The 23,454-nt window shown below is 61.0% G+C and overlaps 1 protein-coding gene across 1 annotated transcript; it reads left to right on the forward strand.

Annotated features, from left to right (window-relative positions):
• Nucleotides 1-68: 68 nt before the first annotated feature.
• On the forward strand, nt 69-23,236 carry LOC135191809 (protein Wnt-9b-like). The gene is made up of 4 exons (XM_064174408.1): nt 69-997; nt 18,601-18,857; nt 21,702-21,967; nt 22,607-23,236. Exons 1-4 carry the CDS (start codon nt 69-71, stop codon nt 23,072-23,074), a joined length of 1,920 nt encoding a protein of 639 aa, XP_064030478.1. The 3' UTR covers nt 23,075-23,236.
• The last annotated feature ends 218 nt before the right edge of the window (nt 23,237-23,454 follow it).

Genomic DNA, 23,454 nt, shown 5'->3' on the forward strand with positions numbered 1-23,454 from the left:
CGCCCTCGCTTAAAGAGCCGCGGCGCAGGGCGGCCGCGCAGCGAGCGCGGAGCGGCACCGCCGGCACCATGCGCTCCGCAGCCGCCCTGTGCCGCCTGCTCCTCATCCTCCTCTTCATACTCATCCTCCTGCCGCCGCCGCCCGCCGCCTACTTCGGGTCAGCACCGCCCGCGGGGACCGGCCCTCGGCACCGCCTCCGCGCCCCGGGCAGAGCGCAAAACCCGCGGGGCAGCGCTGGGAACACCGGGGAGGGAGAGCGCAAAACCCGCGGGGCAGCGCTGGAGGGGACACCGGGGAGGGAGAGCGCAAAACCCGCGGGGCAGCGCTGGAGGGGACACCGGGGAGGGAGAGCGCAAAACCCGCGGGGCAGCGCTGGGAACACCGGGGAGGGAGAGCGCAAAACCCGCGGGGCAGCGCTGGAGGGAACACCGGGGAGGGAGAGCGCAAAACCCGCGGCGCAGCGCTGGGAACACCGGGGAGGGAGAGCGCAAAACCCGCGGCGCAGCGCTGGGAACACCGGGGAGGGAGAGCGCAAAACCCGCGGCGCAGCGCTGGGAACACCGGGGAGGGAGAGCGCAAAACCCGCGGCGCAGCGCTGGGAACACCGGGGAGGGAGAGAGCTTTTGCCGCGGAGGAGCTGCTGGAGGCAGGCGCGGAGGCTCCGCGGGGTTGCTCGGTCCTCGGACAGGTCCCTGCCGGAGCCCTGCGGGGTGCGGGAGAGGCTCCGGGCCGGGCCGCGCACCTGCAGCCCCAAGCGCATCCCCGCAGCCCGGGGAGCGTCCCCGCAGCCCCCGGAGATCCCCGGAGCGTCTCCGCGGCTCATCCCCGCGGCTCATCCCCGCGGCTCATCCCCGCAGCCCCCGGAGATCCCCAGAGTATCCTCGCAGCCCCCCGAGCATCTCCGCAGCCCGCGGAGATCCCCGCAGCGGGGAGAGGGCTGCAGGAAGTTTGGGGTGCAGGCTGTGGCAGGAGGCTCCGCGGTGCTCCCGCAGAAAGGGTAAGGCTCAGTGCGTGCGGGAGTGGGTCGGAGGAGCGGTGGAAGACTCCTTCTTCTGGGAACTGGATTCCTCAGACGGCTTCTTGCCCTGCTGGAGCTGTGCCCCGGCCGGGCGCAGAGCGGGAATTAGCCCAGGGGAGCTGCTGCAGTCGATGTCCCTCTCCAGGCTGCTTCTTCGGGGGGGAGAAAAGTGGGAGAAGGAGGCTGGCAGAGGGGTGCGAGTGAGGTGTGGGCGCCCGGGGGTTAAAGCAGCCCAGGGGTGGAGTTGTGCGGGGAGCAGAGGGGCAGAGATGGTGCCGCAGCCTGGGACCACTCGGGGGCCCTGCGTGTTTGTGTCCCCCGCTCAGACGTGAGTGTGCCTGGGCTGAGGCAAGGGTGGGTGGCACAGCTGGGCAAGGCAGGATTTCTGGGGAAGAGTTGTTCTGCTTTGTTGGGCTCAGGTTAAGTCTTTGTAGTTCTTTTCTGCGGGGATTGTGTTTCGTTTGTGTTTGGGGTTTGGAGTTTGGTTTGGTTTTTCTGTAAGTTAATTGTTTTGTTTTGTTCTGTTTTGGGGTTTTTTGGTTGCTTGGGTTTGGATTTGCTCTGCTTTGGTTTGGTTTGATTTTGCTCTGCTTTGGTTTGGTTTGGTTGTGCTCTGGTTCGTTTTGGGCTTTGCTCTGGTTTGGTTTGGTTTTGCTGTGGTTTAGTTTGTTCTGCTCTGGTTTGGTTTGATTTGAATTTGCTCTGGTTTGGTTTTGCTCTGGTTTGTTTTGTTTTGATTTTGATCTGGTTTGGTTTTGTTTCGCTCTGTTTTTTTTTTTTTTTTTTCTCTGGTTTGGTTTGGTTTTGCCCTGGTTTGGGTTTGCCCTGGTTTGGTTTTGCTCTGGTTTGGTTTTGCTCTGGTTTGGTTTTGCCCTGGTTTGGTTTTGCCCTGGTTTGGTTTTGCTCTGGTTTGGTTTAGCTCTGGTTTGATTTAGCTCTGGTTTGGTTTTGCTGTGGTTTGGTTTTGCTGTGGTTTGGTTTTGCTTTGGTTTGGTCTTGCTGTGGTTTGGTTCATTTCGGTTTTGTGAGCTGCTTCTCAGGCAGGTTCCGCAGAGTCTGAGCCGCTGGTGCCCATCTCGCAGGGCTTGTGGAGGCGACACAAAGGTTAACTCTCTCAGACGCTGCTGTGGGTGAGCCCAGGCCAGGTCTGTGCTGCCTGACACTCGTGGAAGGGTCTCAGTCACTCTCTGCTGCCCCTCCCCGCACCTCTCCCTGTGTCGGCTCGCCAGGACCGTGGCTGGTGCCTGCTTTCTGCCGCGCCGCTCCCCAGCCCAGCCAAGGTTTGAGCTGATCAGTTGCGTCCTGTGGCCCAGCCCCGACCCAGGCAGTGCTGCCAGGGAGGATTCTCCCTGCTGGACCATCCCCAGTCTGTCTCTGGACCTGCTCCGCAGAGGAGCTCTCTTTGGCTTCCCAGTGAGCGGGGCACATGCCCGGGGCTGGGCTTGGTGCAGGGAAGGTCTTTGTGCTCCCAGCCCAGCTAACCCACACGAGCTGCTGCCTGGCTGCTACTGGAGCTGCACTCCCTTGTTAAAGCCACCTGAGTGACCCCTGGCTCCGTGACAGTGACCTGTCAGCTGCTCCCGGACGCAGGGGGTCAGTGTGAGCTGCCCCTGCTCGGAGCTGAGGTGCTGAGTGTCACCTTTCAGGGCTTCTTCCCTGGAGGGGCTGGGCTCGGAGGTGTCACAGGCTCACAGCTCACAGATGTCAGGGGCTGGAAGGGACCCAAAGAGCTCGTCGAGTCCACCCCCCCGGCCAGAGCAGGACCATCCAATCCAGCTCAGGCCACACAGAACACATCCAGACAGGCCTGGGAAGGCTCCAGGGAATGAGACTCCACAACCTCTCTGGGCAGCCTGTGCCAGGCTCTGGGACCCTTCCAGGCAAGAAGTTCCCCCTCGTGTCAAGGTGTCCTGTGTGGTCTCACTGTTCACTGCAAAGTCAGAAGAGGAAACCAAAGCCTGAGGGATCAGGGGAGGTTGGGAGTGACTAAGATGTGGTGTGTGGGGTTGGTTTCAAAGCCAGGCTGGAGATGACAGACTGAGAGGCACTGGAGGGGTTCAGAAGTCCTGGTGGGGCTGACGGCAGGAGGAGAGCATCTGGCACCCAAGCTGCTGGTGAGTTGTAGGGCACCTTAGACCCTGGATCAGCATCTGCCTCTGCATTCGGCCAGGCAGGAGGGGCTCAGGCACAGCCCGGCCAGGAGGGGCTCAGGCACACCTCAGGCAGGAGGGGCTCAGGCACAGCCCGGCCAGGAGGGGCTCAGGCACATGGCAGGCAGGAGGGGCTCAGGCACATGGCAGACAGGAGGGGCTCAGGCACACGGCAGGCAGGAGGGGCTCAGGCACACCTCAGGCAGGAGGGGCTCAGGCACATGGCAGACAGGAGGGGCTCAGGCACATGGCAGGCAGGAGGGGCTCAGGCACACCTCAGGCAGGAGGGGCTCAGGCACACCTCAGGCAGGAGGGGCTCAGGCACACGGCAGGCAGGAGGGGCTCAGGCACACCTCAGGCAGGAGGGGCTCAGGCACACCTCAGGCAGGAGGGGCTCAGGCACATGGCAGGCAGGAGGGGCTCAGGCACATGGCAGGCAGGAGGGGCTCAGGCACACTGCAGGCAGGAGGGGCTCAGGCACACCTCAGGCAGGAGGGGCTCAGGCACACCTCAGGCAGGAGGGGCTCAGGCACACCTCAGGCAGGAGGGGCTCAGGCACACCTCAGGCAGGAGGGGCTCAGGCACACGGCAGGCAGGAGGGGCTCAGGCACATGGCAGGCAGGAGGGGCTCAGGCACACCTCAGGCAGGAGGGGCTCAGGCACACTGCAGGCAGGAGGGGCTCAGGCACACCTCAGGCAGGAGGGGCTCAGGCACATGGCAGGCAGGAGGGGCTCAGGCACACCTCAGGCAGGAGGGGCTCAGGCACACCTCAGGCAGGAGGGGCTCAGGCACACCTCAGGCAGGAGGGGCTCAGGCACACCTCAGGCAGGAGGGGCTCAGGCACATGGCAGGCAGGAGGGGCTCAGGCACACCTCAGGCAGGAGGGGCTCAGGCACACGGCAGGCAGGAGGGGCTCAGGCACATGGCAGGCAGGAGGGGCTCAGGCACACCTCAGGCAGGAGGGGCTCAGGCACATGGCAGGCAGGAGGGGCTCAGGCACATGGCAGGCAGGAGGGGCTCAGGCACATGGCAGGCAGGGGGGGCTCAGGCACACCTCAGGCAGGAGGGGCTCAGGCACATGGCAGGCAGGAGGGGCTCAGGCACACCTCAGGCAGGAGGGGCTCAGGCACATGGCAGGCAGGAGGGGCTCAGACACATGGCAGGCAGGGGGGGCTCAGGCACACGGCAGGCAGGAGGGGCTCAGGCACACGGCAGGCAGGAGGGGCTCAGGCACACGGCAGGCAGGAGGGGCTCAGGCACACGGCAGGCAGGAGGGGCTCAGGCACACGGCAGGCAGGAGGGGCTCAGGCACACGGCAGGCAGGAGGGGCTCAGGCACATGGCAGGCAGGAGGGGCTCAGGCACACCTCAGGCAGGAGGGCTCAGGCACATGGCAGGCAGGAGGGGCTCAGGCACATGGCAGGCAGGAGGGGCTCAGGCACACCTCAGGCAGGAGGGGCTCAGGCACATGGCAGGCAGGAGGGGCTCAGGCACACGGCAGGCAGGAGGGGCTCAGGCACATGGCAGGCAGGAGGGGCTCAGGCACATGGCAGGCAGGAGGGGCTCAGGCACACCTCAGGCAGGAGGGGCTCAGGCACACCTCAGGCAGGAGGGGCTCAGGCACACGGCAGGCAGGAGGGGCTCAGGCACACGGCAGGCAGGAGGGGCTCAGGCACATGGCAGGCAGGAGGGGCTCAGGCACACTGCAGGCAGGAGGGGCTCAGGCACACCTCAGGCAGGAGGGGCTCAGGCACACGGCAGGCAGGAGGGGCTCAGGCACATGGCAGGCAGGGGGGGCTCAGGCACATGGCAGGCAGGGGGGGCTCAGGCACACGGCAGGCAGGAGGGGCTCAGGCACATGGCAGGCAGGGGGGGCTCAGGCACACTGCAGGCAGGAGGGCTCAGGCACACGGCAGGCAGGAGGGGCTCAGGCACACGGCAGGCAGGGGGGGCTCAGGCACACGGCAGGCAGGAGGGGCTCAGGCACACGGCAGGCAGGGGGGACTCCAGTCCCCTGCCATGGCAGAAACCCCTTCAGCTAGAGCAGGTTGCTCAAAGCCTCACCCAACCTGGCCCTGAGCACTTCCACAGCTGCTCTGGGCAACCTGCTCCAGGGTCTCACCACCCTCACAGTGAAGGATTTCTTCCTCACAGCTAATCCAAACCTCCTTCTGTCAGTTTGCAGCCTGCACACCTCCCCCCACTCCCCAGGCCCTGACACAGTCCCTCCCCAGCTCTCCTGCAGCCCCCTCTAAGCACTGGAAGGCCACAACAAGGTTTTCCCAGAGCTTTCTCCAGGCTGAACAAACCAAACTCTCTCAGCCTGTCCTCATAGGAGAGCAGCTCCTGCCCTCTGAGCATCTCCCTAGCCCCACTCTGAGCCTACCTGAGCAGCTCCTGCCCTCTGAGCATCTCCCTAGCCCCACTCTGAGCCTACCTGAGCAGCTCCTGCCCTCTGAGCATCTCCCTAGCCCCACTCTGAGCCCACCTGAGCAGCTCCTGCCCTCTGAGCATCTCCCTAGCCCCACTCTGAGCCTACCTGAGCAGCTCCTGCCCTCTGAGCATCTCCCTAGCCCCACTCTGAGCAGCTCCATTGACTTTCTTAGGCTGTGGGCAGATGTGTGTGGGGTTGTTGGGCTCTCTGATGCCAGGATCAAGCTCCATCAGCCCTTGAACTGCAGAGGGGTAAATTAAAGCCCCATTTTAAGAAAGGGGGATTGAGATCAGCTCTGCACCAGATGTGGTCCAGCTGTTACTCAGGCTGTGCTGGGCCTGCCTGGCTGAAGAGGTGCAGGAACCCAGGAGCTGCAGGCAGGGACCCCTCTGAGCTTCCTCTGTGCTTCTTTTGCTCTGGCCTTTGCTCCAGGCCTCCCCCGTGCTGCTGCCCCCTCCTAGCCAGGCTTTTCCTTCAGGGTGCCAAGCCCTCGGCTGGGTGAGTGGGTAGAGTCTCTCTAGACCTCCTGTTGCCTTCTCAGGAGCTGTGTGGCACAAAGGGAAAAGCAGCTTAGAAAGCCTGGAGGGCAAAGAGCTCCTCGCAGGGTCTAAGGTTAGGAAGGGACCTCCCTCGGGTAGGACTTTGTTGGGTAGGCAGAAGCCACAAACTTGATTAAAGCTTCCCCTGGGGAGACCTGCGGGGAGCAGGCTGCAGCTCCTGCCTGGGCAGCCTGACCTGAGCCCCCCCGGGCAGGCAGAGCACTGCCCTGGGGCTGCTCCGGAGCACCTGTGCTAGGCAGAGAGGCAGCAGCAGGGCAGGAGCTACACACGGGCTGCTGGCCTGACCCACAGCTCCCACTCCTCACCCTGACCCACAGCTCCCCCTCCTCCCCCTGACCCACAGCTTCCCCTCCCCCACCCTGACCCACAGCTCCCCCCTCCCCACCCACAGCTGCTCCTCTGCCAGCCCACCCATGCCCTCTGCAGCCCATGGTGATCCTGCTCCCATCAGTCAGTGGCACAACTCCTCCCCTTTCAGGATGGGGGAATTTTTGGGCACCCTCAGGGAGCAAAAGCTGCAACTGACTTGGGAGCCTGCCAGGACCACACCTGCAAAGCTGTGCCCAGTTTCAGCTTCCCAGGCCGAGGGGGACAGGGACCTGCTGCAGAGAGCCCAGGGGAGGCTGCAGGGGTGCCTGGGGAGCCTGAGCAGCTCTGCTGGGAGGAGAGGCTGAGCCCTGGGGCTGCTGAGTGTGGAGAGGAGAAGGCTGAGAGGGGACCTGAGCAGTGTCTGCAGCTACCTGCGGGGTGGGTGCCAGGGGGAAGGTGCCAGGCTCTGTTTGGTGGTGCCCAGTGACAGGACAAGGCACAACAGGTACAAGCTGGCACCAAGGAGGTTCCACCTCAGCATGAGGAGAAACTTCCTTGGTGTGAGGCTGCTGGAGCCTGGAGCAGGCTGCCCAGAGAGGCTGTGGAGCCTCCTGCCCTGCAGCCTTTCCAGCCCCATCAAGATGGGTGCCCTGCCCTGGCAGGGGCTGGGCTGGGTGAGCTCTGCAGGTTCCTTCCAGCCCCTAACATTCTGTGATTCTGTGATCATGTCAAATGTGATCTCAGTGAGTGCCCTCAGGAGTGCTGCCCTCACCTCCCCTGTACCCTGCTGGAGGTGCCAGTGAGCTGTGGGTCTCCCCAGTTTGCCCAGGTGCCCTCCCTGCCTGTGGCTGCTCTTTGCCACTGCACTGCTGCACCAAACCTGCCCCACACAGGGACTCTGCTCCCAGCTCTGAGTGCTCCTGCAAAGGTTCCTGGAGGTGGGGACGGAATGGCTGGAAAGCAGCCAGGAGGAAAGGGACCTGGGGATGCTGGTGGACAGTAGGCTGAAGATGAGGCAGCAGTGTGCCCAGGTGGCCAAGAAAGCCAATGGCATCCTGGCCTGCATCAGGAGCAGTGTGGCCAGTAGGACAAGGGAGGTTCTTCTGCCCCTGTACTCAGCACTGCTCAGGCCACACCTTGAGTGCTGTGTCCAGTTCTGGGCCCCTCAATTCAGGAGAGCTGTTGAGGTGCTGGAAGGTGTTGAGAGAAGGGCAGCAAGGCTGGGGAGGGGCCTGGAGCACAGCCCCGTGAGGAGAGGCTGAGGGAGCTGGGGGGGTGCAGCCTGCAGAAGAGGAGGCTTAGGGCAGAGCTCATTGCTGCCTGCAGCTGCCTGCAGGGAGGCTGTAGTCAGGTGGGGTTGGGCTCTGCTGCCAGGCAAGCAGCAACAGAAGAAGGGGACACAGTCTCAAGTTGTGCCAGGGGAGGTCTAGGCTGGATGTTAGGAGGAAGTTCCTGGCAGAGAGAGTGATTGGCATTGGAATGGGCTGCCCAGGGAGGTGGTGGAGGCACCGTGCCTGGAGGTGTTCAAGAGAAGCCTGGCTGAGGCACTTAGTGCCATGGTCTGGTTGACTGCATAGGGCTGGGGGATAGGTTGGACTGGCTGAGCTTGGAGTTCTCTTCCAACCTGCTTGATTCTGTGATTCTATGTTCTGGTCCTGCCAAGCTGACTGAGGCCATGCTGGGACTCCTCTCAGGCTGCAGTGTGCCAGGAAGGCTCCTGGCAGCATCTCTTTTTGCAGGCACAGGTGGTACCAGGGTGGTCAAAGAGAGGCTGGCAGCAGCAAGGACAGACAGAGAGCAGCAGGGCAGCCCCGGGCCAGCCCTGCACGGGTGGAGGCTGCAGGGACCACGGCAGAGGGGATGTGGGACAGAGGCAATCGGGAGGCAAGGGCTGGCCACGGCTGCTTCTGCTCTCCTCAGCCCTCTGATTCTCTTCGGCCCCCATCTCAGGAGCGAAGAGTTCTCCATGGTTGCTTTTCATTCCCTTCAGCCCCCAGATCCTCTTCAGTCCCATCTCAGGAGATCAGAGCTCTCCATAGCTGCTTTTGGTCCCCTTCAGTCCCATCTCAGGAGATCAGAGCTCTCCATGGCTGCCTTTGGTCACATTCAGTCCCATCTCAGGAGATCAGAGCTCTCCATGGCTGCTTCTGGTTCCCTTCAGTCCCATCTCAGGAGATCAGAGCTCTCCATGGCTGCTTCTGGTTCCCTTCAGTCCCATCTCAGGAGATCAGAGCTCTCCATGGCTGCTTCTGGTTCCCTTCAGTCCCATCTCAGGAGATCAGAGCTCTCCATGGCTGCTTCTGGTTCCCTTCAGTCCCATCTCAGGAGATGATATCTTCCATAGACTCATCCTGCTGGGTGCTGAGTGCTTCCTGCAGGGAATGCTCCAGGGAATGTGGCTAGTCCAGAGCTGCTGTGTGAGGTTTGCCCCCACTGCTGGCCTGGGCTGATGGGCACTGTGGACTGCCCCTGAGACCCAGGGCTAGCTGGAGGTGCTCCATGGCACTGAGCTGAGAGGTGGAAGGATTCAGGCCAAGTGTGTCCAGAGGAGGCCAGCAGGGATTGTGCCCCTGGGCTGGGCACTGAGGAGGCCACAGCTGGATCCTGGGTGCAGGTTTGGGCTCCTCACTGCCAGAAGGACATTGAGAGGCTGCAGCAGGGCCAGAGAAAGGCAACACAGGTGGGAAAAGGTCTGGAGAAGAGAACTGGGGAGGAGCAGCTGAGGGAGCTGGGGGGGTGCAGTGTGGGGAAGAGGAGGCTGAGGGAGACCTCATTGCTCTCTGCAGCTCCCTGAGAGGAGGCTGCAGCCAGAGGGGGTTGGGCTCTGCTGCCTGGGGTCAGGGGATAGGAGAGGAAATGTCCTGAGGTTGTGCCAGGGGAGGGGGAGGTTGGAGAGGAGGAAAAGAGTGGTGAGGGAGTGGCAGAGGCTGCCCAGGGAGGTGGTGGAGTGCCCATGGCTGGAGGTGTTCAGGAAACCTGTGGCCATGGCACTGGGGCCAGGGTTTGGTGCCCATGGTGGGGCTGGGCTGAAGTCAATGATCTTAAAAGTCTCTTCCAACCAAAACAGTTCCAAGATTCTATGATCCCATGGCTGTGAGAGCCCAGAGCAGACAGAGGTGAAGAGCCCAGTGAGGGTGCCCAAGCCAGGTGGTGCCCAGCACTGGCTGGAAGGGCTCCCATCCAGACCCTCACCTGGCTGACACAGCACAAACCTCTCACCCCACACTCTCTGGTGTGAGGAATTTTCTCTGCTGCTCCCTGGAGTTCAGGAGAATTCATTTTCCAAACCAAGTCACTCTCTGGACACAGCATCTCTCATGGCTCCCAAAAGGGCCTGCAGCAAGGAGGGGGAAAGAAGAATCAAGAACCCATCTCATCCCAAAGGATTTCGACCCACAGCCTCCCACCAGCCCCTCCTGGGGCTGTGACTGAAGCTCTTTGTGAGGAGCAGAAACCTGGAAGATAAGAGGCATGAAGATACCTGCCAGAGGGTCTGACATGACAGCTCTGATGGAGGACAGTGCAAACCCCCTTGAGATCAAGAGTTTACCACAGGTCCTGCTCTGGGGGGGTTCTGCCACCCCCTCTGTGGGCAGCAGCTGGTACAAAGTTGCCCAGGGATTGAGTGGTCAAAGCCAGATCCCTGCAGCCATTGAGCCTGGATGTGGCCCTGGGCAGCCTGCTCTGGCTGGAGGTGTCCCTGCTGCCTGCAGTGGCCACAGGGCAGAGGCGATGTGGGACTGCAGAGGCATTCAGGAGGCAAAGGCTCTCCGTGGCTGCTTCTGACCCCCTCAGCCCCAGACCCTCTTCAGTCCCCTCTCAGGAGGGAAGGACTCTTCATGGCTGCTTCTGACCCCCTCAGCCCCAGACCCTCTTCAGTCCCCTCTCAGGAGGGAAGGACTCTCCATGGCTGCTTCTGACCCCCTCAGCCCCAGATTCTCTTCAGCAAGATGCCCTCGGAGGGTCCCTTCCAACCCGACGCGAGTCTGTGGGGTGCATGCCCTTTGGTCGGGCCAGCACAGCAGCTGCTGCCCACCCATCTGCCCAGGGACTGGCATTTGAGGATTAAGCAGAGCGGTTCTGGAGGGATTAGAGCTGTTGCCCTGCGGTGCCAGGCAGAGAGGAGCTGCGGCGCTGCCGCGGCGGTGCCCTGGGTCCGATGTCGCTGTGCCACGTCCCCGGAGCCCTTCCCCGGGCTTGCTGCAGTGTCTGCGGGGTGTAGGTGCTGCTGGGGAAGATGAAAGGCCTCTGGGATCAGATATGAGCCCTGTTGTGGCTGCCTTTGATTTCGCTGCTTGCCTGGGAGAGGAGGCAGAGGCACATTTTTCGGGGCTTTCAGATCCAGAGGACATGGAAGCACCGCACAGGAAAAGGCTCTCATTAAAGGTCTCTTAAGCAGCTGGAATGCGGCTGGAAGGAGATTAAAGGAAATGGATGGATTTAGCCGAGCGCTCGGCCCCCAGAGCAGGGCGCAGGCAGCGCTGTGGGCTCCGCGGCGCGCCCGCAGGTGTGCATTAATGCGGAGCTGCCTCCTCCTGCCGGCTGATGGGCAGATAAAGGAGCCCGAGCCACGCGGGGCCGCGGTGCGCTGCAGAGAGCTGCACCTTGGACATGCAACCTCCCGGCAATGTTCGTCCCACCTCGGATTTACCCTCGGAAAGCACAGCCAGAGCCTGCAGAGCCTCCGCTCGCAGGGGTGGCCTCAGCTGTGTCTGACTCAGGGTGGGCTCTGCTGCCAGCTGTGCCACTGGGCAGCTGCTCCACCCGGGGCGACTCCTTGGGCTTCTCTGCTGCTTGTCTAACCTGAATCACAGCATCACAGCATGAAGCAGGTTGGAAAAGCCCTTTGAGATCACCGAGTTCAACCTCTCACCTAACAGCTTCTGATTCACTGACCCCTGGCACCAGGGGCCTCGTGCAGCCTCCTCTGCAACACCTCCAGGGATGGGCACTCCACCACCTCCCTGGGCAGCCCATCCCAGTGCCAATCACTCTCTCTGCCAGGAACTTCCTAACAACATCCAGCCTAGACCTGCCCTGGCACAGCTTCAGGCTGTGTCCCCTTCTTCTGGCCCTGGCTGCCTGGCAGCAGAGCCCAACCCCACCTGGCTACAGCCTCCCTGCAGGCAGCTGCAGGCAGCAATGAGCTCTGCCCTGAGCCTCCTCTGCTGCAGGCTGCACCCCCCCAGCTCCCTCAGCCTCTCCTCACAGGGCTGTGCTCCAGGCCCCTCCCCAGCCTTGATGCCCTTCTCTCAACACCTTCCAGCACCTCAACATCTCTCTTAAACTGAAGGTTAGGTGAGAAAGGAGCTGTGAGAGCTGTGTCTGTGCACTGCTCCTGTGCCATGCATCCTGAGCTCTGAGGGGTCACAGAACCACAGAATCACAGAATGGTAGAAGTTGGAAGGGACCTGCAGAGCTCATCCAGTCCAAGCCCCTGCGCTCAGCAGGGACACCCTCCACTAGATCAGGACCCACGAGGTCAGGTGTACTTCATAGAGTCACAGAATGCCAGGGGTTGGAAGGGACCTGCAGAGCTCATCCAGTCCAACCTCCTGCCAGGGCAGGGCACACAGGAACACATCCAGGTGAGGCTTGGAAGTCTGCAGAGGAGGCTCCACAACCTCTCCAGGCAGCCTGCTCCAGGCTCCAGCAGCCTCACACCAAGGAATTTTCTCCTCATGCTGAGGTGGAACCTCCTGGGTGCCAGCTTGTACCTGTTGTGCCTTGTCCTGTCACTGGGCACCTTCACCCTGGCACCCACCCTGCAGGTATCTGCAGACACTGCTTAGGTCCCCTCTCAGCCTTCTCCTCTCCAGACTAACCAGCCTCAGGCTCTCAGCCTGCAGCCCCTCCAGGCACAGTGAGGTCACCCTCTCCTGCTTCCCTGCGGTGCCAGGCAGAGAGGAGCCACACATCTGGGATGATCCAAGCTGCTGCTTGCTTTGTCTGCTCCTCAGGGAACCACCTCCAGCCTCCAGTCCCGGAGGAACCTCCCAGGGTGTGCTGCACCTTCAGGAGTCCACAACTGAATCAGTTTAGGAAGGAGCATGGAGTTTGCCAGGCAGCAGCAGCTCGTGCAGGAGGCTGCACTGCCTCTGTCCGGATCCAAAGTGCTGCTGGGTCCAGCTTTAGAAGTGCTTGGGTTGGCCGTTGGGTTTTTGTCCCATGAAGCTTTTGCTCTGCATGGTGTAGAAGGTGACTTGGCCTTGGTGTTTTTGCTCCGTGTTTGGCCCCAGGCTGTGCTTGCTGAGAGCTGCTGAGATGGAAGCAAGTTCCTCAGAGGTGGATCTCGTGGTGCCTGTCCTGAGCCTGCTGAGGTTATGCCGCAGAGAGGTGCTCTGCCCTCACACCAGCTGTGGTGGAGGGGAGGAATGAACTAATGCCAGAGGATATTTATAAGATACAGATATATTTATTAACTTCCAATATCCTGAACTCTTGCTGCCCCCAACCACTGAGCTTCAGTAGTAATCTTCGTTCTCACACGGTTATGAACACTCTAGGACACATATCTGCAAAACTTACTGACAACTGGCAAACATTCAAACTATCCACAGAGAGAGTTTTCCCCTCGGCTTAGTGCCACCTGGGGTCTTACAGTGTTTGCCCAGCAAGGGTGAGCTGAAAGCTGCTCTCTGCTTTGTGGCAGAGGTAATAGAAATTACAGAGGCATTCAAGGATTTACTCACAATTTGGACTGATCAATGATCACCCTCCGGGGCTATGTCACAGCCTACTGTAAGTGTCCAGACTTCAGGGGGTCTCTGCCTGTGGACTCTGAGGCTGGAATCCTCCTGGCTTGAGGGGAAAGGATGAATCTTCCCAGTTTGTGGGGGAATGGTGGTCTCTGATCTGGTTCTCCTGGTGGAGATGCAATCTCTGCCTTGGTGCTGCTGGCTCCTTCTGGATGCTCTGTCCAGGGATTCTCAGCTGGCAGGATCTCAGGTATAGGAGGAGAACATTGTGCTGTCTCTGGCATGGTTCTCATGGCTACCAGGCCCTGTGTGTGCAGACAATCCAGAGTCTGCTTCCTGGTTATCTCAGCGGCAGTGGCGCTTACCAGGCAGTGATAGGCAGCAGCATGCAGGATGTGCGCAGCTGCTGGGAGTCTGAGCTCTGTAGGTAAAAGCAATGCAGGATCTGGTCCTGATAACACAATGGCATGCAGATGTGCACAGCTGGCTGGGAGACTATGGGCTCCACATATACATATATATATATAGGCAGGCTTAAGTGAGCTCTGCAAGTAAGGTACACAGACAGGTGAGCTGCGAGTGAGGCTCCGAGAGTGAGCAATGGCATCCAAGCAAGGGTGTGAGCATTTTGTTTCCCTGTGCACCCCTATTTATTGAGTGTGGCCTCTTGGCCACTAGAATGACCAATCAGGTTGGCAGTCAGCCAAACCTTACCGTAATAGGCAAATGCCACTTGCCTGGACTTTCCCAAATATGGGGATCACATGGGCTTACCTCAGGGAGACACGAGCTGGGTGTGTGGGGCTTACACAACCTGTTTACACCCAGGGGTCCTGGCAGAAAAACATGTCCAGGCAGGGCAAGGCATAAACAAGCCTCTTTTCGGGCCTACAGGCCCTCCACAACAGCTTCCCCATGGTTCACAGCCAGAACCCTTCAGGGGCTGGAGAATGGCAACAGCACCTTCTGACCTCTGTGCTCATGGAGCACCCTGGAGGATGCTTCAGATGATCCACAGAGGATCCTTGAGATGATCCATGTGGGATCCTTGACATGATCCATAGGCCTCCTTCAGATGATCCATAGGCACCGTTGAGATGATCCTAGGCATGATCTTTGATCACATTCTGTGATTCTGTGCTCCACACCTCCCTGCAGGTGTTCGGGGCTAGGCTGGATGAGGCAGCTCTGTTGGATGGTCCCTGATGGATTTTTCTCTCATGGTTGCATCTGAGAGCTGCTCTGGAAGAGCTGCAGCTGGACCCCAGCCTGTTCCCCTCCCCCCAGCTCCATTTCTCCTCAGTTACTCTCTCAATGTCACCCCCCAGGAGTACCAGAGCTGGGCACAAGCTTCCCTCCCTCCCTGCAGGTCAGCCATGAGTCCACAGCCCTCTGCTCTGGAATTCCTTTTCCCCTGGTGTCAGGCATCCACTCTGTCTGTCTGTGTCTATCTCTGTCTGTGTCTGTCTCTGTCTATCTCTGTGTGTCTGTCTCTGTCTATTTCTATCTGTCTCTGTCTGTGTCTATCTGTCTGTGTCTGTCTCTGTCTGTGTGTTTGTCTGTATCTGTGTCTGTGTCTGTCTGTCTCTGTCTCTGTGTGTCTGTCTCTGTCTATCTCTGTCTATATCTATCTGTCTGTGTCTGTCTGTCTCTGTGTATCTGTCTCTGTCTGTGTCTGTCTCTGTCTCCACACACAAGTCGTTTTGAGCACCCAGCAGCTGTACCAGCCCAGGCAGATTGCAGCATCTACCTTCTCCTTGGGCTTTCTCCCCAAGGACTTGTCCAAAGCAGGCTGCAGAAACTGTGCTGACTCCTGCCCACTCTTCTCCACTCAGCCTTTGCCCAGAAGCTTGCCTAGTCCACTCCCTGCTGTGCTGAGCTGTGCAGAGCTGAGCTGTGCAGAGCTGAGCTGTGCTGAGCTGTGCAGAGCTGAGCTGTGCTGAGCTGTGCTGTGCTGTGCTGAGCTGTGCTGTGCTGTGCTGAGCTGAGCTGCGCTGTGCTGTGCTGAGCTGAGCTGCGCTGTGCTGTGCTGAGCTGTGCTGTGCTGTGCTGAGCTGTGCTGAGCTGTGCTGTGCTGTGCTGTGCTGAGCTGTGCTGTGCTGTGCTGAGCTGAGCTGTGCTGTGCTGTGCTGTGCTGCGCTGTGCTGTGCTGTGCTGAGCTGTGCTGTGCTGTGCTGAGCTGTGCTGAGCTGTGCTGTGCTGAGCTGCGCTGTGCTGAGCTGTGCTGAGCTGCGCTGTGCTGAGCTGTGCTGAGCTGTGCTGAGCTGTGCTGTGCTGTGCTGTGCTGAGCTGAGCTGTGCTGAGCTGAGCTGTGCTGAGCTGTGCTGTGCTGTGCTGTGCTGAGCTGAGCTGTGCTGAGCTGTGCTGTGCTGTGCTGAGCTGTGCTGTGCTGAGCTGTGCTGTGCTGTGCTGTGCTGAGCTGTGCTGTGCTGAGCTGAGCTGTGCTGAGCTGTGCTGTGCTGTGCTGAGCTGAGCTGTGCTGAGCTGTGCTGTGCTGTGCTGTGCTGAGCTGTGCTGTGCTGAGCTGTGCTGAGCTGTGCTGTGCTGAGCTGTGCTGATCTGTGCTGTGCTGTGCTGTGCTGTGCTGTCCTGAGCTGCGCTGTGCTGAGCTGTGCTGTGCTGTGCTGAGCTGTGCTGTGCTGTGCTGTGCTGTCCTGAGCTGCGCTGTGCTGAGCTGTGCTGTGCTGAGCTGTGCTGTGCTGTGCTGAGCTGTGCTGTGCTGTGCTGTGCTGAGCTGTGCTGTGCTGTGCTGTCCTGAGCTGTGCTGTGCTGTGCTGTGCTGCGCTGTGCTGAGCTGTGCAGAGCTGTGCTGTGCTGTGCTGTGCTGTGCTGTGCTGTGCTGTGCTGTGCTGTGCTGTCCTGAGCTGTGCAGAGCTGAGCTGTGCTGAGCTGTGCTGAGCTGTGCTGTGCTGTGCTGTGCTGAGCTGTGCTGAGCTGTGCTGTGCTGTGCTGAGCTGTGCTGAGCTGTGCTGTGCTGTGCTGAGCTGTGCTGAGCTGTGCTGTGCTGTGCTGAGCTGTGCTGAGCTGTGCTGAGCTGTGCTGTGCTGTGCTGTGCTGTGCTGAGCTGTGCTGTGCTGTGCTGTGCTGTGCTGAGCTGTGCTGTGCTGAGCTGTGCTGAGCTGTGCAGAGCTGAGCTGTGCTGAGCTGTGCTGTGCTGTGCTGAGCTGTGCTGTGCTGTGCTGTGCTGTGCTGAGCTGTGCTGTGCTGAGCTGTGCTGAGCTGTGCTGAGCTGTGCTGTGCTGAGCTGTGCTGTGCTGCGCTGTGCTGTGCTGTGATGAGCTGTGCTGTGCTGAGCTGTGCTGAGCTGTGCTGAGCTGTGCTGTGCTGAGCTGTGCTGTGCTGCGCTGTGCTGTGCTGTGATGAGCTGTGCTGTGCTGAGCTGTGCTGAGCTGTGCTGAGCTGTGCTGTGCTGAGCTGTGCTGTGCTGTGCTGAGCTGTGCTGTGCTGAGCTGAGCTGAGGTGTGATGAGCTGTGCTGAGCTGTGCTGCGCTGTGCTGAGCTGTGCTGTGCTGTGCTGTGCTGAGCTGTGTTGTGCAGGTCATCAGCTCTCAGCAAAGTCTCCAGATCCATTTCACAGAACCACTGAACATGAGAGGTTGGAAGGGACCTCCAGTGCCCCTCCAGTCCAACCTCCCTGCCGGGGCAGGGTCGCCCAGGGGTAGCCCACACAGGAATGTTCCTGCAGGTGTGGCCTTTGTGCATCAGCTGTGGCTGTCCTCTGTGCATGCTAGTGCCAGTTGGTTGCCAGGGCTTTAAGCTGTGCAGTCTCTCTGGAGTCTGGCCTGAGCCTGGCCCCTTTCTGTCTCCAGTGCTCCCTGGCCATTGCTTGCCTCTCAGTGCCCATCTCCTGATCCTGGCCCCTGGCTGAGCAGTGCCAAAGGCATTAAGAGATTCTTCCCACCTGCCTGGGCTCTGAAGGTCAATGCTTGGCTAATGGGAGGTTAACACTTGGCTAATTCCCAGGTTCTGGGTGGGTTGGCAGGTCCCTGGATGATCTCCACGTGTCAGCTAACAACACTGGTTCCTCGGGAGGGAGCCTCTGGGGGCTGTGGGCTGCCGTGGGGAGGAATGCAGGAGGGCTGTGGGGTTAGGCCAGCTGAGTTGGGCTGCAGCTCCTGGGCCTGCTCAGACTGGGAGGAGCACAGAGACAGGCAGCTGGGTCAGAAACAGGTGGCCGTGAAGTAGGTGCAGGGCAGAAACTGCAGCTGCAGTGCTTCTGGTGTCCTCCAGAGCCCTGAGTGGGGTCTGACATCACAGAGCTACAGACTGCTTCGGGTGGGGCTCTAAAACCCACCCAGCTCCAACCCTCTGCTGTGGGCAGAGAAACTTCCCTCTAGAGAGCCTTGTCCAGCCTGACCTGCAATGGTGCCAGGCAGGGGGCATCTCCCGGAGCTCATCCAGTCCTACCCCCCAGCAAAGTGGGACAAGGGAGGTTGGAGGAGAGGCAGGAGCAGGTCAGGGAGCAGTCAAGAGGGAGGCAGCCACAGGGCATGGATTTGTATCTCTGCAGCAGGATCAGACTGACAGAGAGGCTTGGCTGGGAAGGGACCCCCAGAGCTCATCCAGTGCCACCCTGCAGCCAGCAGGGACCTCCCCACCCAGGGCAGGCTGCTCACAGCCCCACACAGCCTCCCCTGCACTGCTGCCAGCCATGGGCAGCTCCCAGCTCTCTGGGCAGCCTGGCACAGGCTCTCCCCACCCTCACTGCCAAACATTTCTCCCTTCTCTCCACTCTCAAGCTCCTCTCTCACCTTCCAACCATCCCCCCTTGGCCTGGCCCAACAGCTTCTGCTCACAACTCTGTCCCCAGCTCTGCTGGACCCTTGAAACACTCCAAGGCCACCAGAAGGTCTCCCTGCAGCCTTCTCTCCTGCAGCCTGCCCAAGCCCAACTCTCCCAGCCTGGCCTCACAGCAGAGCCCTGCCAGCCCTCATTATTCTTCCATCCAGAAAATGATTGCTGCTTGCTCTAGGGAGGTGCTCACCAACATCTCCCTCTGGGTCTTTGCTGGTTCTGGCTGTGGCATGGTCCCAGGGCACTCAACCCTGGAAAGTTGCTTGAAGCTGTTTGGAGCTGGAGTGAGGGTGGTGAGAGCCTGGCACAGGTTGAGGGTGGTGAGACCCTGGAACAGGTTGAGGGTGGTGAGAGCCTGGCACAGGTTGCTCAGCACCAGGCTGGATGAGTCCCTGAGCACCCTGTGCTGGCAGAAGCTCTCCCTGCCCAGGGCAGAGGTGTGTGTGCAGGGTCAGAACCTCCTCCTCTTGAAGCTCCCATCCCACCCACCCCATCCCACCACTCCCCTGCTGCCTTTCTCCCTCTGCCCCGCAGCACCTCTCTGCTGCTGCTCCTCTCTCCCGCAGCTCCCTGCTCGCAGCATCTCCGCCCCGCGCCTCTCTGCCGCCTCTCACCGCCTTTGTCTCTTCCCTTCCAGCCTGACCGGCAAAGAAGCTCTGACTCACTTCCCATCGCTGAGCCCCTCCGCAGCCGCTGCCCAGGGCAAGGGGCACGTCAAGCAGTGCGACCTGCTGCAGCTGTCCCGCAGGCAGAAGCGGCTGTGCCGCCGGGAGCCAGGGCTGGCCGAGACGCTGCGCGACGCTGTGCGCCTCGGCATCCTCGAGTGCCAGTTCCAGTTCCGCAGCGAGCGCTGGAACTGCAGCCTGGAGGGACGTGCCAGCCTGCTGAAGAGAGGTACAAGGTAGCCCTGGGCTGGCACTGCCGCTGCCAGCTGCGCAGTGCCTCTGGGGTTCGCAGGAGCACTGCCACAGGTTGCCCAGGGAGGTGGTTGGGACCCGTCCCGGGAGACTGAATTCAAAGTGAGGCTCCCGTGGCAGGATCTCAGGATCTGGGCAGCCTGATCTAGTGCAGGATGTCCCTGCTGAGTGCAGGGGATTGGGCTGAGTGACCTTAGAGGTCCCTTCCAAGCCAACCCAGTCCATGGTTCCATGAGTCCATGAAAGGAGGGAAGGGAGGAGATGACTTTGCCCAACCTGTGCTGGTTCCATCATTGCTGGGCTGTGGGATCCACTGAGCTGAAGGTTGGATCACAGGATCACAGATGTGAGGGGTTGCAAAGGACCCACAGAGCTCATCCAGTCCAACCCCTGCCAGAGCAGCACCATCCAGGCTAGCTCAGGGCACACAGAACACATCCAGACAGGCCTGGGAAGGCTCCACAGGAGACTCCACAACCTCTCTGGGCAGCCTGTGCCAGGCTCTGGGACCCTCACAGGCAAGAAGTTCTCCTTGTGCTGAGCTGGAACCTCCTGTGCTGCAGCTTCCATCCACTGCTGCTTGTCCTGTCCCAGGGAGCAGTGAGCAGAGCCTGTCCCCCCCCTCCTGACCCCCAGAGCCTGTCCCCCGCTCCTGACCCCCAGAGCCTGTCCCCCCCTCCTGACCCCAGAGCCTGTCCCCCGCTCCTGACCCCCAGAGCCTGTCCCCCGCTCCTGACCCCCAGAGCCTGTCCCCCCCTCCTGACCCCCAGCCCTCAGACAGTTACAGACATTGATCCAATTCCCTCTCAGGCTTCTCCTCTCCAGACTCTCAGCCCCAGGGCCCTCAGCCTCTCCTCACCAGGCAGTTCCAGTCCCCTCCTCATCCTCACAGCCCTCCCTTGGGCTCTCTCCAGCAGTTCCTGTCCCTCTGCAACTGGGGAGACCCAAACTGAAGGCAGCACTCAAGAGGAGGTCTCCCCAGGGTTCTGCAAGGGGTTCCCCTCTGCTGCCCAGGGATGGCAGCAGGGCACTGTGGGACCTTGTCACAGCTGTCTTGGCCTCAGCTTTCCTCCTGGTTTGTGAGGGCTTAGGAAATGGGAAGGAGTTCACAGCCCTGGCTTGGAAGTTTGTGTCTGAGACCAGAGCTTCCCACGCTGACTTTCTGCTCTGGGTGCACATCAGAGGTGACACTGAAAAATCATGGGATGCTGGACTGGGTGGAAAGAGACCTTCAAGAGCATCCAGTGCCAACCCCCTGCCATGGGCAGGGAACACCTCCCACCAGCACAGAGTAATCCAGGACTCATCGAGTCTGGTGCTGAACACCTTCAGGGAAGTTGTGGAGCATAGAAACTTCTGTGCTCCACAACCTCCCTGGAGATTTTCAGGACCAGGCTGAACGAGGCAGAGCTAAAAACCACAGAGCTAAGAGCCCTGAGACAGCTCAGACACAGCCAAGGGGGTGCACACTTGGGCCCTGACCTCCTCCTCCCTTCCCCATCTGCTGTGGATCTAAAAGAGGAGCAGCAGGTTCTGGGATCTCTTCCTACTGCCTCTTCGAGCCCAACTTCTCCTCGTGGGAGAGCTGCACAGAGTCACAGAATGCCAGGGGCTGGGAGGGCCCTGCAGAGCTCTGCCAGGGCAGGGGCACCCAGGGCAGGGCACACAGGAGCTTGAAAGCCTCCAGAGCTGGAGGCTCCACAACCTGTCTGGGTAGCCTACTCCAGGCTCCAGCACCCTCGCAGTGAAGAAGTTTTCCTTCCTGTTCCTCTGGCATCTCCTCTGCTCCAGCTGGCACCGAGAGCCCCTTGTGCTGCCCTTGGCCACCGCTGGGCAGACCCTGGCTCCTGCTTGCACATCTTTATCCCCAGCACTGAAGGCAGCCCTCAGGCTGCTCTGCTGCACACTAATCAGCCCCAGCAACCTCTGCCTGTCCTCAGGGCTCTGCTGTGTGTTTTCACTGCGCTGCTCCTGGTGCTCGCTTTGACTTTCTGACATCTTCACCTTCATCAGCCTCAAAGAGCTTGACAATGACAACTGAATAATCCTCAGCTTCAAATGGCTGGAACCCACCTCCTCCCCTGCCCCTGGCATGCCCCAACACTTCCAGGGGCTCCTGACTGACACAGTAAAATATCTCCTGCAACTGCAGACCTGTTCTGGCAGCTGGGGAGAAGCCTTGGAGAACTTTTCTTGCCTGCTCTGGAGGATCAGGAGATGATTTCATACAGCCAAGAATGCTCCCTCCCTGAGAGGGCAGCTGCCTTGGGAGCGACTCTCAGACCTCCTCTTCCTTCCCACTGGCAGCCTCTCTCCTCTGCCTCACAAAGAGCAGCAACACTTCCAGCTGCCACTCTGGGATCTGCTCCTCACAGGTCCCTGCTGCTGCTCTGGTGCTGCCTTCTGGGTCAGGCAATGGACTCTGCTTTAGCTGGGTAGTGACAGGGCCAGGGGGATGGATCCAAGCTAGAGGAGGGGAGACTGAGATCAGACCTTAGGAAGAGGGTGGTGAGGCACTGGCACAGATCGAGAGCAGTGAGGCACTGGTACAGGTTGAGGGCGGTGAGGCATTGGCACAGGCTGCCCAGGAAGGTTGTGGAGCATAGAAGCACTGGCCGTGGTCAGCACTGCCTGTGCTGCAGTGCCAGTGGCACTGCCTGTGCGGCAGTGTCAGTAGCTGTGCCTGTGAGGAGAGAGGATTCTGCCCTCGCCCCGGCAGAGCCCAGCCACGCTCCCCCCAGGGGCTAGCTGAGAGGCAGGCAGGAGGAGGCAGGGTGGGGGCAAAGAGCTGACCTCGCCTCTGCCCCCTGGCCCTGCGCAGGCTTCAAGGAGACTGCCTTCCTGTACGCGGTGTCGGCGGCGGCGCTGACGCACTCCCTGGCCAGAGCCTGCAGCGCAGGGCGCATGGAGCGCTGCACCTGCGACGAGTCCCCGGGGCTGGAGAACCGCAAGGCCTGGCAGTGGGGGGTCTGTGGGGACAACCTCCGCTACAGCACCAAGTTCCTCAAGAAGTTCCTGGGCCAGAAGAGGGTCGGCAAGGACCTGCGGGCCAAGGTGGACATCCACAACACCAACGTCGGCATCAAGGTACGGAGCGGCGCCGGCAGGGCTGGAGGGGAGTTAGGAGTCCCTGAGTGCTGTGCCCAGTGCTGGGGCCTCAGCTCAAGAGAGATGCTGAGGTGCTGGAAGGTGTTTGGAGAAGGGCAGCAAGGCTGGGGAGGGGCCTGGAGCACAGCCCTGTGAGGAGAGGCTGAGGGAGCTGGGGGTGTGCAGCCTGCAGCAGAGGAGGCTCAGGGCAGAGCTCATTGCTACCTGCAGCTGCCTGCAGGGAGGCTGTAGCCAGAAGAAGGGGACACAGCCTCAAGCTGTGGGTGTGAGGAGGAAGTTGTTGGCAGAGAGAGTGATTGGCACTGGGATGGGCTGCCCAGGGAGGTGGTGCAGTGCCCATGGCTGGAGGTGTTCCAGAGGAGGCTGCAAGAGGCAGGGATCAGCAAATCAGAAGGCTTAGGTGAGAGGTTGGACTCGGTGATCCTGGAGGTCGCTTCCAGCCGGGTTCGTTCTGAGACTGTCTCTGTGCTCTGCTCTGGGTTTTTGCTTCTCCTGCACGAAGGAGGAGTAATAAAACGAACGGGCCCGGAGCAGCCCCAGGCCGGCTGCAGCCTGAGCTGTTGCAGCTGCCCCGAGCTGGACCAGCAGCTCACTGCTGCCGCCTCCCTCCCTGTCCAGGCGGTGAGAAGCGGCCTGAGAACCACCTGCAAGTGCCACGGCGTCTCCGGCTCCTGCGCCGTCCGCACCTGCTGGAAGCAGCTCTCTCCCTTCCACGAGGTCGGTCGCCTGCTGAAGCTGCGCTACGACGACGCCGTTAAGGTCTTCAGCACCACCAACGACGCCGTGGGGCACTCGGAGCTGGCCGGGCCGCAGGGACACAGGCACAGCTCTGCCTCCCCCCGCTCCACCGACCTGGTCTACGTGGAGGACTCCCCCAGCTTCTGCCGCCCCAGCAAATACTCGCTGGGCACGGCCGGGCGGAGCTGCTCGCGGGAGGGCAGCTGTGCCAGCATGTGCTGCGGCAGGGGCTACAACACCCAGAGCAGGCTGGTCACCTTCGCCTGCCACTGCCAGGTGCAGTGGTGCTGCTACGTGGAGTGCCAGCAGTGCATGCAGGAGGAGGTGGTCTACAGCTGCAAGCAGTAGGGAAGCTGCTGGGGGCCGAGGCCAGTCCCGGAGGACAAGGAAGCAGCAGGAGAGGACAGAGCTGAGCCTCTGCCGTGGCTGAGGGCAAAGGCAGGCACCAGAGCCTGCAGTGCCCCAGCTGCCCCCGTGCGGAGAGCCTCCGGGCTGGGCAGCTCCGGCGGCGCTGGGAAGCAGGGGGGCGGTGAGGGACAGCGAGGGGGGCTGGGGGCAGCAGCGGAGGGAGCAGTCACGAAGCCCTCTGCAGCTGGAACTCCGCAGGGGCATCTCCCTCCTCCCCACCTCCGCTGGCACTTGTGTGGATCGCAGTGGTGGCACTGGAGCTGCGGGGGGCTGAGCCCTGCCCCCGAGAGAGGAGAACCAAGGCACCAGGGAGGCACCCA

The sequence above is a fragment of the Pogoniulus pusillus genome, chromosome 40, assembly GCF_015220805.1.
Source record: "Pogoniulus pusillus isolate bPogPus1 chromosome 40, bPogPus1.pri, whole genome shotgun sequence".
Taxonomy (NCBI): domain Eukaryota; kingdom Metazoa; phylum Chordata; class Aves; order Piciformes; family Lybiidae; genus Pogoniulus; species Pogoniulus pusillus.